Genomic DNA, 19,184 nt, shown 5'->3' on the forward strand with positions numbered 1-19,184 from the left:
AGCTCTTCTCTAAATGTTTGATAGAATTCGCCTGTGAAGCCATCTCATCCTGGGCTTGTGTTGGAAGATTTTAAATCACACTCTCAATTTCAGTGCTTGTGATTAGTCTGTCTGTATTTTCTGTTTCTTCCTGGTTCAGTCTCGGAACTTTGTGCTTTTTTACAAATTTGTCCATTTCTTCCAGGTTGTCCATTTTATTGTCATAGTTGCTTGTAGTAATCTCTTGTGATCCTTTGTATTTCTGCAGTGTCAGTTGTTACTTCTCCTTTTTCATTTCTAGTTCTATTGATTTGAGTCTTCTCCCTTTTTTTCTTGATGAGTCTGGCTAATGGTTTATCAATTTTGTTTATCTTCTCAAAGAACCAGCTTTTAGTTTTATTGATCTTTGCTATTGTTTCCTTCATTTCTTTTTCATTTATTTCTGATCTGATATTTATGATTTCTTTCCTTCTGCTGCCTTTGAGGGATTTTTGTTCTTTCTCTAATTGCTTTAGGTGTAAGATTAGGTTGTTTATTTGAGATGTTTCTTATTTCTTGAGGTAGGATTGTATTGCTATAAACTTCCCTCTTAGAACTGCTTTTGCTGCATCCCATAGGATGCATCCCATGGCCAATGTGTTTTCATTGTCATTTGTTTCTAGGTATTTTTTGATTTCCTCTTTAATTTCTTCAGTGATCACTTGGTTATTACGTAGTGTATTGTTTAGCCTCCATGTGCTTGTATTTTTTACAGTTTTTTTCCTGTCACTGATATCTAGTCTCATTGCGTTGTGGTCAGAAAAGATTCTTGATACAATTTCAATTTTCTTAAGTTTACCAAGGCTTCATTTGTGACCCAAGATACCAAGATATGATCTATCCTGGAGAATGTTCCATGAGCACTTGAGAAGAAAGTGTATTCTGTTGTTTTTGGATGGAAGGTTCTATAAATATGAATTAAGTCCATCTTGTTCAATGTGTCATTTAAAGCCTGTGTTTCCTATTTGTTTTCATTTTGTATGTTCTGTCCATTGGTGAAAGTGGGGTGTTAAAGTCCCCTACTATGATTATGTTACTGTCCCCTTTTATGGTTGTTAGCATTTGCCTTATGTATTGAGGTGCTGCTATGTTGGGTGCGTAAATATTTACAATGTTATATCTTCTTCTTGGATCGATCCCTTGGTCGTTATGTAGTGTCCTTCTTTATCTCCAGTAATAGTCTTCGTGTTAAAGTATATTTTGTCTGATATGAGAATTGCTACTCCAGCTCTCTTTTGATTTCCATTTGCATGGAGTATCTTTTTCCATCCCCTCTATTTCAGTCTGTATTTGTCCCTAGGTCTGAGGTGTGTCTCTTGTAGACAGCATATATATGGGTCTTGTTTTTGTATCCATTCAGCCAGTCTATATGTTTTGGTTGGAGCATTTAATCCATTTATATTTACAGTAATTATTGATATGTACATTCATATTACCGTTTTCTTAACTGTTTTGGGTTTGTTATTGTAGGTCTTCTCCTTCTCTTGTGTTTCCTGCCAAAAGTTCCTTTTGCATTTGTTGTAAAGCTGGTTTGGTGGTGCTGAATTCTCTTAGCTTTTGCTTGTCTGTAAAGGTTTTAACTTGTCCATCGAATCTGAAAGAGATCCTTGCTGGGTAGAGTAATCTTGGTTGTAGATTTTTCCCGTTCATCACTTTAAATATGTCCTGCCAATCCCTTCTGGCTTGCAGAGTTTTTGCTGAAAGATCAGCTGTTAACCTTATGGGGATTCCCTGGTATGTTATTTGTTGCTTTTCCCATGCTGCTTTTAATATTTTTCTTTGTATTTAATTTTTGATAGTTTGATTAATATGCATCTTGGCATGTTTCTCTTTGGATTTATCCTGTATGGGACTCTCTGCGCTTCCTGGACTTGACTATTTACTTTCCCATATTAGCGAAATTTTTGACTATAATCTCTTCAAATATTTTCTCAATCCCTTTCTCTTTTTTTTTTTTTTGTGGTACACGGGCCTCTCACTGTTGTGGCCTCTCCCGCTGCGGAGCACAGGCTCTGGACACGCACGCTCAGCGGCCATGGCCCACGGGCCCAGCCACTCCACGGCACGTGGGATCTTCCCAGACCGGGGCACGAACCTGTGTTCCCCGCATTGGCAGGCGGACTCTCAACCACTGTGCCACCAGGGAAGCCCCTCAGTCCCTTTCTTTTTGTCTTCTTCTTCTGGGACCCCTATAATTCGAATGTTGGTGCATTTAATGTTGTCCCAGAGGTCTCTGAGACTGTCCTCAATTCTTTTCATTCTTTTTTCTTTATTCTGCTCTGCAGTAGTTGTTTCCACTATTTTATCTTCCAGGTTACTTATCCATTCTTCTGCCTCTGTTATTCTGCTATTGATTCCTTCTAGAGAATTTTAATTTCATTTATTTTGTTTTTCATCATTGTTTGTTTGCTCTTTAGTTCTTCTAGGTCCTTGTTAAACGTTTCTTATGTTTTCTCCCTTCTGTTTCCAAGATTTTGGATCATTTTTACTATCATTACTCTGAATTCTTTTTCAGGTAGACTGCCTGTTTCCTCTTCATTTGTTTGGTCTGGTGGGTTTTTACCTTGCTCCTTCATCTGCTGCGTATTTCTCTGTCTTCTCATTTTGCTTAACTTACTGTGTTTGGGTGTCTCCTTTTCGCAGGCTCCAGGTCCATAGTTCCCGTTGTTTTCAGTGTCTGCCTGCAGTGGGTAAGGTTGGTTCAGTGGGTTGTGTAGGCTTCCTGGTGGAAGGGACTTGTACCTTTGTTCCGGTGGATGAGGTTGGATCTTGTCTTTCTGGTGGGCAGTACCGTGTCCATTGGTGTGTTTTGGGGTGTCTGTGAACTATTAAGATTTTAGGCAGCCTCTCTGCTAATGGGTGGGGTAGTGTTCCTGTCTTGCTTGTTTTTTGGCATGGGGTGTCCAGCACTGGAGCTTGCTGGTCGTCGAGTGGAGCTGCGTCTTAGCATTGAGATGGAGATCTCTGAGAGAGCTCTAGCCAATTGATATTATGTAGGGTCGGGAGGTCTCTGGTGGACCAGTGTCCTGAACTTGGCTCTCCCACCTCAGAGCTCAGGCCTCACACCAAGGCCTGGAGCACCAAGACCCTGTCAGCCACATGGCTCAGAAAAAAAGGGAGAAAGAAAAAGAAAGAAAAGAAAAGAAAGAAAGAAAGTTATTAAAATAAAACATTTTAAAAATATTATTAAAAAAATTTTTTAAGTAATTAAAAAAAAAAGAAGAGAGCAACCAAACTAATAAAGAAATCCACCAATGATAACAAGCGCTAAAAAGTAAACTACATTAAACATAAAAATCAGAAACTGGTCAGTCGCATACAGCACACCCCACGTCTACAGTTGCTCCCAAAGTCCACCACCACAATTTTGGGATGATACATTGTCTCCTCAGGTATTCCACAGATGCAGGGTACATCACGTTGATTGTGTAGATTTAATCCGCTGTTCCTGAGGTTGCTGGGAGAAGTTTCCCTTTCTCTTCTTTGTTCGCACCGCTCCCGGGGTTCAGCTGTGGATTTGGACCTGCCTGCGTGTAGGTCGCCTGAGGGCGTCTGTTCTTCGCTTAGACAGGACGGGGTTAAAGGAGCCGCTGATTCAGGGGCTCTGGGTCACTCAGACCGGGGGGAGGGAGGGGCACGGAGGCGGGGCGAGCGTGTGGCGGCAGAGGCCGGTGTGACGTTGCACCAGCCCGAGGCGCACCGTGCGTTCTCCCGGGAAGGTTGTCCCTGGATCACGGGACCCGGGCAGTGGCGGGCTGCACAGGCTCCCGGGAGGGGAGGTGTGGAGAGTGACCTGCGCTCGCACACAGGCTTCTTGGTGGCGGCAGCAGCAGCCCCAGCGTCCCACGCCCGTCTCTGGGGTCCGCGCTGTTCGCCGCGGCTCGCGCCCGTCTCTGGAGCTCCTTTAAGCAGCACTCAGAATCCCCTCTCCTCGCGCACCAGGAAACAAAGAGGGAAGAAGAAGTCTCTTGCCTCTTTGGCAGCTCCAGACTTTTCCCCGAACTCCCTCCCGGCCAGCCGTGGTGCACTAACCCCCTTCAGGCTGTGTTCACGATGCCAACCCCAGTCCTCTACCTGCGCTCCGACCGAAGCCCGAGCCTCAGCTTCCAGTCCCGCCCGCCCCGGCAGGTGAGCAGACAAGCCTCTCGGGCTGGTGAGTGGCGGTCGGCCCCGATCCTCTGTGCGGGAATCTCTCCGCTTTGCCCTCCGCACCCCTGTGGCTGCGCTCTCCTCCGCGGCTCCGAAGCTTTCGCCCTCCGCCACCCGCAGTCTCCGCCCGCGAAAGGGCTCCTAGTGTGTGGAAACCTTTCCTCCTTCACGGCTCCCTCCCTCTGGTGCAGGTCCTGTCCCTATTCTTTTGTCTCTGTTTTTCCTTTTTTCTTTTGCCTTACCCAGGTACGTGGGGACTTTCTTGCCTTTTGGGAGGTCTGAGGTCTTCTGTCAGCATTCAGTAGGTGTTCTGTAGGAGTTGTTCCACGTGTAGCTGTATTTCTGATGTATTTGTGGGGAGGAAGGTGATCTCTGTGTCTTACTCTTCCGCCATCTTGAAGGTCCTCCCAGTAGTATAATCTTCATAGAGTTTTTATAAGGATTAAACATGCTCATATCTGTAAAGAACTAGCAGTAAGTGTGTAGTGTTAGCTGCTGTTATCATATCATTATTATTATTATCACAGGATTCTTAATTCCTAGAATGTTCTATTACAAGACATACATAACCTTCTGTTGAAACTTAAGCTAAGGTGTGTGTGACACACAGTGTAAAGTGTGATGTCTCATATTTGAGGAAATCTTTTTAATGGTATTATTTTTAAATGTAAATTACTTAACCTCATAAAAATCATAGAAGTTTACAAACATCTCATTAGATATACATGGTAAGCACTATATCACTAAAATTAACTAACACAGTAAAAGAAAATTCATGCCATCTTTTCAACAGACTTTTTATCATTCTTCAGCAGGCATTTTATAGGATGAAACTTTGCTCTTTGCTGGGTGTGGTTTGGGAAAAATATAAGGTGAATAAAGGAAAGAGAACTAAAATTCATTTTTGAATGTTTATTTGTTTAAACTAGGTAATGCATTAACATGCTGTAATGTTTAACATCATAAATGAAAGTTGGATAAATAAATATATAAATAAAGGACTATCATATGGGTGGGAAAATAACAGTATAAATGTACATACACAGACGTCTCCACCAACCTTGATCTCCTCTCCCCCATCCCCCTTGCAGAGGTGAAAGTCTCTCAATCTCTCCTGTGTATTTCCAGAGATATTTTAGGCACACGTGAACAAACACATTTTCCTCCCTTTTTATACAAACGGAAGTGTGCGAAACATCTTTTGTGTTCATCTTTTTTCACCAGAAGCTGTAGTGTAGGTATTGTTCCAAGTCTGTACATAATGATGTTCTTAACGTATTAATGACTCAGAGCTTCATTGGGGGTGGATGTCCCTGGCTTATCCCACCAGGCCACTGCTGATGAGCAGTGTTTTAAACCCCCCTGCTGTTAGAGATGTGCTGAATAAATGATGTTGTGCAATTTAAATAAGCTTGTGTATGTGTGGTACACCTGCAAGATAATTTTTAAGAGAGAGAAATGCTGGGTGAAGGGTTAGAAGCATTGTAATTAATTCTTGAAAGAAATTTAAAACTTTCTGTTTATTTTTGTATGTTAATAGGGGTTTAAGCACACAATTGAATAGGAAAAAAGAGATGAATGGTAAACATAAGACTGCCTCACAGCACTTTCCTTCCTTCATCTGGTTCCCCCCGCTGGAGAGAACTAGCCTCATCAGCCTTGTCTTTTCCCTCCAGAGATGCGTGTCAGATAAATGAGCTTACGTGCTTATGGAGAAGAATGCCTTTCTTCAGGTGGGCTTTCATCTTCTTCTGCATAGCAGTTTGTGGAGTCAGCAGACTCTCGCCTGGATGTCTGTGGGCACAGAGCCACGGGCTGGAGTGTCCACGGTCACATTAGAGGGACTCTTTGTCTCCGTCCCTCAGCCTCAGCCAGCCTGGACGTGACCTGTAAAGGCGATGTTTTCTTCCACCTTCACGTAGCTCATTGTTTCCCTGGATGAAATGATAGCTGTAAATCCTGCAGCCCTAACCCTCGACCAGCGATGCTCAAACCCACAGCACGTGTCCTGGGACCCTCTTTCCTGTCGTCCCAGAAACCGCCTAACTTCTCTCCTAAGGCTCATATTTCCTGTGTCTCACATCCAGTCATTAGTTCTCTCTCTGATGATCACATCTTCCAGTGGCTCCTGGGGAAAGGTGATGTGGGTGGTTAATCTTGGGATCTTGTATATTTCAAATATCTTTAGCTTACTCTCCCACCTGATTTTTCTGGATATAGGATTCCCAGTATAAACTATGAAGTAATTTTCCAGTTGTCTTTCTGCCTGTCAGTGTTACTCCTGAAAAGTCTGAAGACATTCCACGTCTTTATTCTTTGCACACGGCACTTTGTGTTGCTCTCTGTTTCATGCCTCCAGGGTCCTGAAATGTCACAGTGATTTGCAGATATGGGTCATCCACCTTACTGGGTACCGGGAGGGCCTATTAATCTGCAGTTTTATTTAATACCAGGAAGTGGTCTTAGATCCTTAAACTATATTGCAGTACACTGTACTATATTTTTTATGTTGTACATGTTACATTATATATAATACATATTGTACTATAATGTGTATAGCGTATATTAAGTGTAATGTAACACTTTAATATCATTGTGTAAATTATTGTTTTTAACAATCTGAGTCTGTTAAAGGGCACTTGGTTCAGGAAATTGCACATTAGTTACTTGAAGAGGAGTGAGGTCTCTGGTAACAATATAAATAAGTATTTCTTATATTTTCAAAATATTTTGGCACGCACATTACTGAATTTGACGTACCATATTTTAGCACTAGTCTCACACGCACGCATACATATTTATAAAATATATTCTGCTACTCTTATTGTATAGGCTAATTTTAAGACCATAATTATTGGTAAATAACAATATTTTGAAAAGAGGAATTAATTTACGTCCAAATGTCAAAGTTTGCTAACACCTTTCTTTTACAACAGAAGTAAGATATCATTTTCTTAAATGTTTTCCAATTTTTCCTAATGTCAAATAAGAGCTCTTCCTTTTCTGTGGTCAAAAAATATGTAGGATTAAGATTAAACAAAAAAAAACAGCACATATTGATATTGGATAATTCCTACATGTATTGCACATACTAATGCAGGTTTATAAATCATAAGCTATTATAATAGGTTGAGCCAATAATAAATGTGTACGTATTCATTTTGGTTTTTCAGCCCCTTATTTCCCCAGACGATCCACCAGCATCTTCCCATGATGTGTTCAGTATGTAAATATTATGACTAGATCCATGTAGTGTTAACAAGCAGAGCCTCTGAAGAGTGCAGGCAGAATTCCACTAGTCATATTTCTTTATTAAAGAAATGTTGCTGTTATATTATGTCTTGTTACGTTGCAAACACATATTTCGTTCTTCAAGGCTAAAGCACAATTAGCAACTGTATTAGTTTTCCTCTTTTAGTTGTTGTTACCTTTTAGGTATTGGAATAATTTGAGAAGTAGCACTGACGTGATGCTCAGTGACTCTTCAGGCTTTGTGTTGTTCCTCTTTGTTTGCAGCCTGCAGTGACCTGGAGCTCAGGGAGATGGCCAGCAGACTGCGGGACTGGTTCAAGGCCCTGCATGAGAGTGGAGGCCAGAACAAGAAGACGAAAGCATCGCTGTGGCCGGAGAGAAGCAGTAAGGCTTCTAAATTTGATGTGTGTCGTTGTCGTTGATATGGGATTTTATGTCCAGTGAATCACTTAGGTCAAAGTTTACTTAGATGCTGAACAGAAGTCTGAACATTGTTTTTACTTCCAAGCTCAGCTATAACACATATTTTGCAAGGAAATAAAGCATTTGTGACAACTCCGATTAGAAAAGGAATTAGAGACAGCATTGAGCTTCCAGCTGAATTGAAAGAGTAGGAATATTTTCCAGTATTTTGGCTGAAGTGCTAAAGAGTAGAACAGCACGGGGAACAAAGGTAATAATTTTGAATTGCTTAGATTTTTAAACAACACGCTTAGCCCTCCTCCACCTTTGTCATTTCTGATTTGACCCAAGTATGTCAGTAGAAGCAGGATGTTTACCACGCTGCGAATCAGATTCATCAAAGAAAGAAGGAAATAAGAGCCAGATGAATCTTACATGATTCTTTCATCTATATAATCTATATAAAAGTGTGTTTTAATTTCTTAGAAATAGGAACTGCAACCTGAAATAGTGCACTTGCTAAGAATAATTTTATGAACCCTTCATTTTATATTTTTTCATCTATAAAAATATAACATTTTTCATGCATGTAAAAGAAAGATATTGAAACCTGAGCTTAATTGAGGGGAGCTTTCCAAGACCGCCTCATTTGCTCTAAGATGCAAGGGGCGAAGGTGGGACAGTGACCAGGGGCAGCGTCCGGCTGACAAGAGAAGGGCCCAGTGCCCGCTGCTTATCACCATGAGGCCATGAACTCCCACTCGCAACCCTCAGCTGCCCGCTTCTAACAGAATCACTTGACAAGAGGGCACAGTCATCCCTAATCTGTGTTTCCTAAGATGCCCCATTTGTTTTCTTGTCCCCAAGGAATTTTCTGTAATCCGAATGCTTGGTGTTTATGGATCGTATTTATGTTCAAAAGAATGTAATCATTATTTTTCATTCGGCTTTCACAGAAAGACATAATAATTGTGTGTGAATGTGTGGTGGCCACATTTATATGCTTCACCTTAGGAAGTCCTCAAAGAAACCACAGTATTTCCCTACCTCGTAGGATCGCTTCCAGGCTTGTCTCCAGAATTATCGTTTAAATTTTTTGGCAGAAGCTAATTTTTTGATGCCTTGAGAGTAAGTAAGATGCCTGATCTTACTTAATAGAAATAATAAAGTATGTTTGCCCCTGTATTCATGTCTGGCATAACATAAAGTTTTGTTCCAGATCCTTCCATATTGACTTTTTTGATTCATGTCCACACCTGTTCTCCCAATACTCATACTTGAATATTTTTATTGCTCACTCTCACCTTTCTCTGTTGAGCTTAGTTAAGACTAATAATCCCTCCTGTATTTGGAAATGGATAAAAGGAGAGCTTGTAGGACACACAGTACAATGCCTGGTTAATTGTATACATTCCTAAATATTATTTCCCTTTCTGGCTTCTTCTTACAAAAAATGAGACAGTCTTAATATTGTGGGCGAATTAACAGGAAGCTCTTTGGGAGTTGAATGTCTTTGCAGAATCAGTGAAACAGTAGGTAGAGGATTATTTATAGAGCCTGAAGGGGTCAGAGGCCAAAGGGAGTAAATCTCCAGAAGGAAGCTGTTAAAAGATAAGACAAGTCCCTAGATGGGGAGTGGCCTAGTCCCTCAGCTCCTGAGACCCGCCTGCCCCTGGGTGAAGCCTCTCCTGACACTGGCCCTCCAGTACTGGGCTCCCCATCTCTTTTCTAGTCCTGTTTTTCCTCCATAGCATCTCTCACCATCTACTATAATATTCATGTACACATTTTTTGTTTATTTTCTCTCTCTCTGCACACTAGACAACCATAAATGAGAGATCACCATTGTATCATCAGAATGTAGAATAACCTGACACGTAGCATTCACTAACGTTAAAACTGAGTAGAATTAATGGATGGATGAAGCAAAGAAGCCATCAAAATACTACATTGTGTGGATATACCATAATTTAATCACTTGTCAATTTAATCACATAAGCACTTGTTCCCCTAGGAATGATTATTTACTATTTCCATTATTTTCTCCTTCTCAATCAATTCTGTGGTTAATTAGTAGGCTTTTATTTCTTTAAGGAAGATTCCAGGTAGTCGAAATAATAGGTCAAGACGTGCACGCATTTCAAATTATAAACAATAATAGATGTTACCAGACTGCTTTGCAAAAAGCTTAGGGCATTTATAATTTCTCACAGCAAAGCATGAAGAGTTAACTTTTGCCTTCATCCCTGGCAGTAAAAAAATTACTACCATTCTTTTTAACTGTTCATTCTGGTGAGCATGCTGTTACATTTCATTGTTAATCTAATTTTTATTTCCTTTTTTAGTAGTGAATTGATCACTAAATATTGGCAAAGGTTGGCGGGGCTTTTGCACAGCAAAACAAAATAAAATGTCTTAGTCAGCTCAGGCTACTATAATTAAATACCCTAGACCAGGTGGATTGAACACTAGACATTTGTTTCTCAAATTCTGGAGACTGGGAAGTCCTAGATCAGGTGCTAGCAGATTGGGATCTGGGTGAAGGCTCACTTCCAGGCTTGGAGACAGCTGCCTTCTCACAAGGCAGAGAGGGAGAGAGAGCGTGAGAGAGAGATCTGGAGTCTGTCTTTTAGGCCGCTGATTGCATCATGAGGTTCTCCCTTCATGACCTAATCACCTCCCAAAGCCCATACCTCCAAATGCCATCACTTTGGGGGGTGGAGCTTCATATTCATGAATTTGGGTGGGGGGGACACAATTCAGTCCATAGCACAAAACCAAACAAAAAAAGTCCTAAGTTATGTCAGCTTATATGTTTAATTCTGAGAAATCCATAGTGATGGCTTACATTATAATTGTATTTAAATAGGTCCTTCTAGTACTTTTTGTGCTTTTTGCTGTGTTTGCTGCTCTGTTTTTTAGATATATGGATTTATTTCTGTTTTATCCATTAATTATACTTCTTATCCCTTTATTTTATTACACTGTACCCTACTTACCACTTTTTAGCATAGATTTCACGTTATCGGATAGTAATATTACCACTCCTACTTTCAAATTTATTACATTTGCCTGATATACTTGCTAACATTTTATTGTCAGTCTTTACTATTTAGAGTTAAGTGTCTTTCTTGTAAACATACATAGTTGGCTTCTGAGTCTCCGGTATGTCAGCAAGCAGACTTGTATTTTGGGTTTTTTTAATAATTAAGATAAACATAAGGCACAGGAAAATATTCTGATCAGAGACAGAATGTTTACCATTTAGGCAGATTGCCCAGAAGACAAAGAAAAACTTATTTTACAATTTCTTTTTAAGAGTAGGCCAATAATCCAAGAAAATTTTGTCATTAGAGAAGAAAAGAAATTACATTTTACTTTTGTACCAGGTATAATATTTGATACTAATTTAAAAATATTATGTGAATAAATACATCCTTTAAATATTAGCCAGCAGTGACCATGACAAATAATATTTGGGGGGGAACATTTTATCATTTTTTGCATCTGTGTAGATTTTATCTTATACAGGTTTTGAAAATTAGTCTTAGGATAAATTTTATCTTAGGGTAAATTTTATCTTAGGATAAAACTATATTTTTAACAAAATGAGCTTTTGTAGCCCCAGGTGGTTGCTCCTGGAGCCCCTGAACCCCTCGACACCTGCCCCTGCTGGGGCAGAGCCCTGAGCTTGAGTGGCTGCAGGGCGGAGGGTCGGGACTGAGCAGAGAAGCCCTGGGTGAAGACTTGGGGCCCAAGCGGTGTTCAGGACACCATAAAAATGTCAAATAACAAACGCAGAGTATATATGTCCATGCCTCTCTCTCGCTTTGTCACAGCTTACCAGCCGCATAGCACAGGGAGATTAGCTTGGTGCTTTGTGACCGACTGGAGGGGTGGGATAGGGAGGGTGGGAAGGAGGGAGACGCAAGAGGGAAGGGATATGGGAACAGATGTATATGTATGACTGATTCACTTTGTTATAAAGCAGAAACGAATACACCAATGTGAAGCAATTGTACTCCAATAAAGTTGTAAAAATGATAATAAGAAGAAGACCAAACGCAGAGCGAAGCCTGCCGTGTGTCCTGCCCGCCATCCACCACAAGGTGGGGTGTCACTGCAGGACCTTGCTTCAGACGTGTGGGATCCCCATCGGATCAACCATCCATGTCTCTGGGGAAAAGGCGGGGGGAACAAACCCAGACTAAGTAAAGAGAGACTTTATTTAAAGACTCTTGCGATGGCGAGCATGCCTCAACCTCAAACTTGCAAGCGTCTCAGATCAAACAGAAGAAGGCTTTTCCTTTACAGGAAGGGGTGAGCAGGGCTAGAAGTACCTTTGTCGGGGAAGAGGGCAGTGGGGATTATGAGGCAGCAAAGCTGAGGACTTCGGAAATATTTCTCTGCGTGGTTGACCCACTTACGTACCAAGCAGGAATGTGAGACCCTGCAGCCGTCTCTGTGTTACGCAGAATTCCAGCCCTTTCACGGCTCTGGTCTGTGTTCTGATGTGTCGTCTGGGCCACTAGTTTGCTGCCCACCTACAATGCGCGTGCGGGATGGCTTAGCCGGGAAATTACGGTTTTCGGTCTACAGAGCAGTTGTGTCCTTTTAAATGTGTGCGCCCAGAAGTACCCGTGTGTGTGTTTAAATGTAAGTGGGCTGCCTCCTCACTTACTCAGCTCCGCGTGTCATTGATTTTTCCCTCCGGCTGTTGGGTCCTTTCCATGCGCTGACCTTCCTTCGTCCGCTCCCTGGGGCCTGTCTGTTGGGGGCCGGCCCTTCGTTGGCAGCCTTCTCTCACGGGGTGGGAAGAGCCTCCCTTTGGCTTTGCCTCAAAGCATGAGGAAGGCCCCCGGTCTCTGAGCCTTGAAAGAGGCCACTCCCCCCGCGGGTCCCTTAGCTGGGCTGGCCTCCATCGTGGAACCCAGCCCGCGGTGCCAGGGCTAGAGGGAGTGGGTCTTGACCTTCCCCAGAGCCTACGGTTGTCTGCGGCCAGGCTCTCAGACTCCTTCCCCCTCCTGTCCATCCTCGGACCCCTAGTCTGTCCCTCCATGGGGACGGGAAGCCCCCGTCCTGACCTGCACCCCAACTTTAGACTACAACACTCACTGGACAATGAGGGGACACTAGAATGAAGTCCAACCTGGGGGGGTGGTCACTGCGTTTTGAGGGGTCAGAGTACCTGCCTTATGCTTCACCAGCCAACTTCCAGTTTAACCTAGAAAGAGTGACAGATTGGGAAAACAATTCAGAGAAAAATTCTTGTTTGCATTCAAACATCGAAATAGTATTGCCAGGAGCGGATATGTAAGGGAGGGCCAAGACGTGTATATTTTTCTGGTTGTGCGAATAAGTATGCTTAAGTGCCAGTATCTGTTGTTTAACACGTACCGTGTTACCCTTGAGATAGACACTTGTCTTTTCATGGATCTGTATCTCTAGTGATGTTTAAATCAAAGGTAATTTTCATTAAAATGGCCCCTGTTTACTGTCTGGAAATACAGAGTTTACTTTCTATGTTGTTAGACTGTTTGTGAATAGAATATTTATTTTCTTATAAAATAACTCTGAAAACTTACATCTGTTTGATCTAACCTTATAGACTAATAGACAGTAAAAGTCAGAGAATGAGTTCAGGGATGGCGCTGGCAGCCTCTGAAGTGTGGGCGCAGGAGAGTGGAGAATGGTGTCCCCCCGGGTCTGCTTTGTCAATGCTTTCTGTCCTTAAACAATGTGAAATTCACTACTCTACTTTGCATATGTAAAGTAATCTGCACATTCGTATAGTCTAAGTTCTTTATTATTTTATATATATATAATTTAAATTATTAATTTTCCTGCACTGTTATGATGAGTAGAAATACAGATCAAGCCATGAAATCCCTTGTTTTCCTTTATCAGAGTCTTAGAGCCCAGCTCACGTATATTAATTGCAGAGCTACTCCTGGTCCTTAGCTGAATGCAGAGTGGGGAATACACCCTCCTCATTCCTACCCTTAAGCCAGATTGCTCAGAACTGTTAGTACAAAGGACTGTAGTGCCCTCACCATTGCCCTGATGTCTCTGGGCTCTGGGAGGTCTCACAGGATTTGTTGATCAATGTATCAGAAACACTTGCTTTGTATTTGCTGTTTTGAGGTCCTAGGACACGCTGCCCCCCGGGGGTCTGTCCTTACTCACCTCCACCAGCTTGTTGCCCAAATATCCAGCCTCAGAGGCCTGCACTCCCATCACATGTAAAACAGCAACACAAGCTTGCTTTCCTTTATAGCATATGTCACTACGTGATATACAGATGTTTCCTAGTTTGTTTTTTGTCATTTCCAAGTAAAACGTAAGCTCTGTGAGGCCAGGAACTTTCTTCCGTGGGATCCCCAGCTCCCAGAAAGACAGCCCTGACACACAGTAGGGACCCAGCCCTGGCACACAGTAGGGACCCAGGAGCAAGTTGTTTAGTGAATAAGTTAAAATCTAATCACAAGTTTTCATCTAAAAATTGGTCTAGTTTCAGAAGAGTGATAAAGTGGCTTGTAGCTGCTTTCCCATGTTTGCTGGAACAGGCAGGTTCCAGGAGGGCCAATCTCTGACTGTAGCAGGATTGAAATAAACGGGTCAAGACTTGATGAAGCTTAAATGAGAAGGTACCCTGCTTCTTTTTATAAGGCAGTGAAGCCAGAATGTGGACTGTGCTTTATAAGGAAGGGGAACTTGCCAGCCTCTTACACTGGCTACCAAATTAATGCTGCTATGCATTTTACATTAGTTAAACATCTTGTCACACTGCCCAAAATAATTAAAGGTATGGTGAAAAATAGTGGGTTTGTTTTCCTACTGGTTATTTTAGTAGTTATTCTTAACTCTCAAACACAATAGGAAACTAACCTGGGTTTTTAATTGACCAGATTTTATCACAGCCATTACATAAAGGATTTTATAACCATTACCCAAGAAGAATTGATTGTTTATCTGAATCTTGGATAGTGTAAATATTACATAGTTAAGTGGCTTCAGTTGACAAAAAAGATCAATAATGTTATAGCTTCTTAAGAAATTAACCAAGCTGGTAAAGTTTGCCATTATTTTTTAACAAATTAAGTCTACTTTATATTTAAAAAATCAGGCTTCTTTGGTACGTTTTACTTGGGTATATTTTAGAGCTGTCACAAAGGAATAACCATAGAAAAGCGCCTAAGATGGTAAAAAACTTAAACTATTTTATGAGAAGTTGAAGGAAATAGATCTATTTGGCCTCTGATTCTGTTATCATCAAACCATGAAAGTACTGTTGGAGGCTTTTTTCAGTATATATGTTGTGCCTATCTAAACTGTATATTTGATATATTTTGTTTCGTTATCTAAATCTCCAAGAATTTAAGAACAGAAACACTATACCAAGGTTTGTTTGTTAATATGGTTGCAATTGTGTGTGTGTGTGTGTGTGTGTATGTGTATACCTGGGAATTTCAGTGCTCTAAAGGATTATAAGAATTGGTGAATGTGGAGGATAAGGGGACGGGGTGGATATTATTTTCTCCACTTTATAATGAAGAAGGTTGAGGGTTAAAACATGAAGTCACACAATAAGTAAGTGGTAGAGCTGGGATTTGAATACAGGTTTTGTGGGCTCTGAACTTATAAACTTATGCTCTTTGAGTCTTTGTGTAACCTCCCAATGGATCTCTCAGTACTCAAGGAATATTAAACTAGTTCAAATACATAATTCATGTAGATTGTGATAGCTGCCTCTGATACACTCGTACACATAAAGACATATAAACTCACTTGCACAAAGAGGATAGTTTCCTATTTCATCTTGGCTAAAGAGTTTAGAAATGTTTCCAAAAATTACTAATCATTATTTTGCCTTTATTATCATGTTTCTGAATGTTTTTGTTTCTTTTCTTATAAATATAAATAACTTTTATAGAGTGGGATTAATACATGTATTTAAAGCTTTCTTGAATTGAGTTATATTGATAATCTACACCAACTCACAAGATGAAGATTTTTGTCCATTAAATTATTTCTTTGTCAGATTTACTCATATTAGTCTTGGCGCTAACTGTTGGAAATTTCAAAAATCTACCCAGGTTTTTAGTATCTTGAGATTTAATGATTAAAACCATGTCCTTAATATTAGGAAAAAGTATTTTGGTGGGCATCCCTAATACTTTATATCTCTACCTATAAAGATTATTTTAAGGAGATGATTTTCATACAGTAAACCATTTATTTCCATGATAATTTTTATATCCTTAATTGAAGATTTCTGTATGCTAAATATTTCATAAGTCATGGGATATATAAAATTCAGAGGGTGCTGCATAGTGATTTCTCTTTCCTTTTACAAGTGAAGGATACTCCCCTATCCTTACTGTGCCTGACCAGGTCTGGGATATCAGTCTTTCTGCCCAAGTGAGTCCTTGAGTGAGTCTTCTCTAAGTGTTTCCTTCCTCAGATCCCTGTCCTGAGCTGATAATGAACGATTTGTACTGCTTTGGATGTCTTTCCCTAAATGTATTCACTACCTCAAAACAAACTTATGTTTTACTGTCCAAAGTTTTTAATGTTATCTAAGAAGATGATAGATCTGTGCTTCCATTCACTTCAAATTGAGAGACAGATTTCAACAAAACCACTCAGTTTTCTATGTGTTCCCAGACAATTGGATTCTGGTCTGAATTTCACCAGGAAAATCTGAGAGTCAGAGACAGTCATGAGCTGCTTACTTGTTTGATGTCAAAGCAAAGGAAAGTTGCTGCTGCTTTGGAGCTGTGTGTTCGGTCAAGACACACAGGGCTATTTACTGTGGACAATATTTGAGCCATGTGAGTGAGAACCAACGTAATTCTGCCCAAGAGGGAGTAGTGAGTAAGTCCCAACAGAGAATGGACCACCAGGTGCACAGGGGCTGAGGTGATGGCAGAGGAGTGTCACACATCCAGGAAATGCAGTTGTTCACACCAGGGAGCTCTGGAAGGTCCATAAAAGGATCTACAAGGAGAAAGACAGATGAAGCTTTAAAAGCCTGATGAACCCCCCCAGCACAAAGCCATCCTCAGCCAGACGTCAGTGTGGTGAGAAACTCCCCACCCACCCTTAAGTATCCTTCACCTACTCCCAAACTGGAGGTGGTCATAAAAAAAAGAGAAGGTAAGAGGAGAGTCATAAGAAAAAAAGGGCATGAAAAAGGATTGGGGTACATGGTGCTCCGCTTACATGACTGCCTCTGCCACATCCCCAGGTAGTGACTGGGAGGGTCAGGTTTGGGGCTGTGTGGGTGACGTGAAGTCAGGCATTCTGAAACACCAGTTCACCTACACTTGTTACCTGAAGCCGAGCTGAAGGAATTAGGGGACCACCTGAGTTTTCACCCAGAGATAGAATGAAACTTTCACCAAAGAACAAATGTGTAGAGAGCATCAGAGAAAAAATAAAAGTGGATTCAGCCTATATCCTGTAAACCACACTTGTCCTCAGAGGTCCTAGGACAGCTAGACAGCTAGGACCTATTATGAATCACCTATTATGTGATTACATAATCAGTGTACTGTTATCATACACTGTCTTATATGGTAAGACCTGTGCTTATACTTACGTAGTATGCACCTCAGAAAAGGTAGGGGGGCTGAAGACATAGGCTGTGGGCTCTGAGGGATGTTGGTTAAGACCACGTAAGTGAATGATTCCCCCCACGAGCTGGTGTGAATAAATAGAAAAAAATCAGTTGAGAAATGAGTTCTTAGAATACCAATATTTATAATTTTTGACAGCCTTTTTTTTTATACTCTTTTCCATGATGGTTTATCACAGGATATTGAATATAGTTCCCCGTGCTACACAGTAGGACCTTGTTGTTTATCCATCCTGTATATACTAGTTTGCATCTGCTAACCCCAAACTCCCACTCCATCCCTCCCCCACCCGCTCCTTCCCCCTTGGCAGCCACAAGTCTGTTCTCTCGCTGAGTCTGTTTCTGTTTCATAGATACGTTCATTTGTGTCATATTTTAGATAGAATACCAATACTTAAGGAACAGATAAAGGAAGGACACTGACAAAAATGGATTAATAAATAAAAGGAGAGAATGTTGTAAAATGTCTCAAGAGTTAATCATTATCTTCTCTCACAAGGTTCGTTGTAATTTATTTTCAACCCAATGCCCAGCCTCACATCCTATAGCTATGCTCGATTGCTCAGCAACACCTAAGTTACAAAATACCAAGTAACAAGTAAAATATAGTATTACTTTTTTCAGACAAACTTTGATAGAGTCTCATACCACGATAAAAAATTTTAGTTTAACTACTGAAAGCGTTTTAAGGTAATGACAAATTTTACAACATAACTAAATTACAATGGCTTTACTTAAATGTTCTCTTTTAAATATCCCAAATATAAGTGAAATAAGTCAGACAGAGAAAGACAAATACCCTATGATCTCATGTGTATGAGCAATCTAAAAAAAAGAGAACTCATGGCTACAGAGAGCAGATTGGTAGTTCCCAGAGGTGGGCATGGGTGATGTGGGACCAGAGTGAAGGGGTCAAAAGGTACAAACTTCCACTTAGAAGATAAGAGGTTCTGGGGATAAATAAGTCCTGGGATGTAATGTGCAGCATGGCAACTACAGTTAACAACGCTGTGTTGTGTATTTGAAAGTTGCTAAGAGAATATGCTGCACACTTTGGACTAAATAATACAATGTTATGTCAGCTATGTCTCAGGAACACTGGAGAGAAGAAAGGAAATGACCTGACCTCCTTCTAAATGCAGTGCCCATCCTTGTCTGCATACAAACATGGTAATTTTATCCTTTTTAATTTAATTGTTTGCATATAATATTCTTTTTATGCTGATGAAAGCCACATATTATTTTTAACATCCTAAAAATATAAGTATCCCAAATATGACATTATTATAAGATTGAGCCCTAGGTTACTTCTGTTTCGAAAAACTGTCATAAAAGTTCATGAAAGTTACCATTCTCAAGAGAGGAGAACCTTGCAAAGACCTAAGGGGAACTTCCAGGAAGTCACAGCCGTTGGAGACCTTCAGGCCACGCCATGCAGAACCACAGCCTGTGACCTGAAGCCACTCTGAGTAAACCGTACACAGCTGTGTGTTATTTCTGAATTTGTTACAAGGTACAAATTACCTTAGACTCTGAAAAACCATTTTTGAATGTTGTATCGTGTCCATTTCCTAATACATATTTCAGTTTTATAAATTTAAATTATCCCTCAGTTATTTTTTCTCTCATCTCATATTGACAGACTAGCAGATTTGATCCTTTTTGTGACAATGGGAAAGCCTTTCACACACAGATCCCCTGTCTTTGTGGTAACACTATGAGT

General features: G+C 40.8%; 1 protein-coding gene across 4 annotated transcripts in view; it reads left to right on the forward strand.

Annotated features, from left to right (window-relative positions):
* SPOCK3 (SPARC (osteonectin), cwcv and kazal like domains proteoglycan 3) overlaps window positions 1-19,184 on the forward strand; it is a gene marked incomplete at both ends in the record, with an annotated part of 386,995 nt that overhangs the window by 343,570 nt on the left and 24,241 nt on the right. For 3 of the 4 annotated variants that reach the window (XM_081237230.1, XM_081237232.1, XM_081237233.1), the window contains one exon: window positions 7,684-7,803. The exons of the other annotated variant lie outside the window; for it this stretch is intronic. In XM_081237230.1, coding sequence (XP_081093356.1) covers window positions 7,684-7,803 — 120 coding nt within the window. The remainder of the gene's footprint in view (window positions 1-7,683; window positions 7,804-19,184) is intronic. 4 annotated transcript variants of the gene reach the window in all.

This window comes from Mesoplodon bidens, assembly GCF_964165515.1.
Source record: "Mesoplodon bidens genome assembly, chromosome: 6".
NCBI classification, from domain to species: domain Eukaryota; kingdom Metazoa; phylum Chordata; class Mammalia; order Artiodactyla; family Ziphiidae; genus Mesoplodon; species Mesoplodon bidens.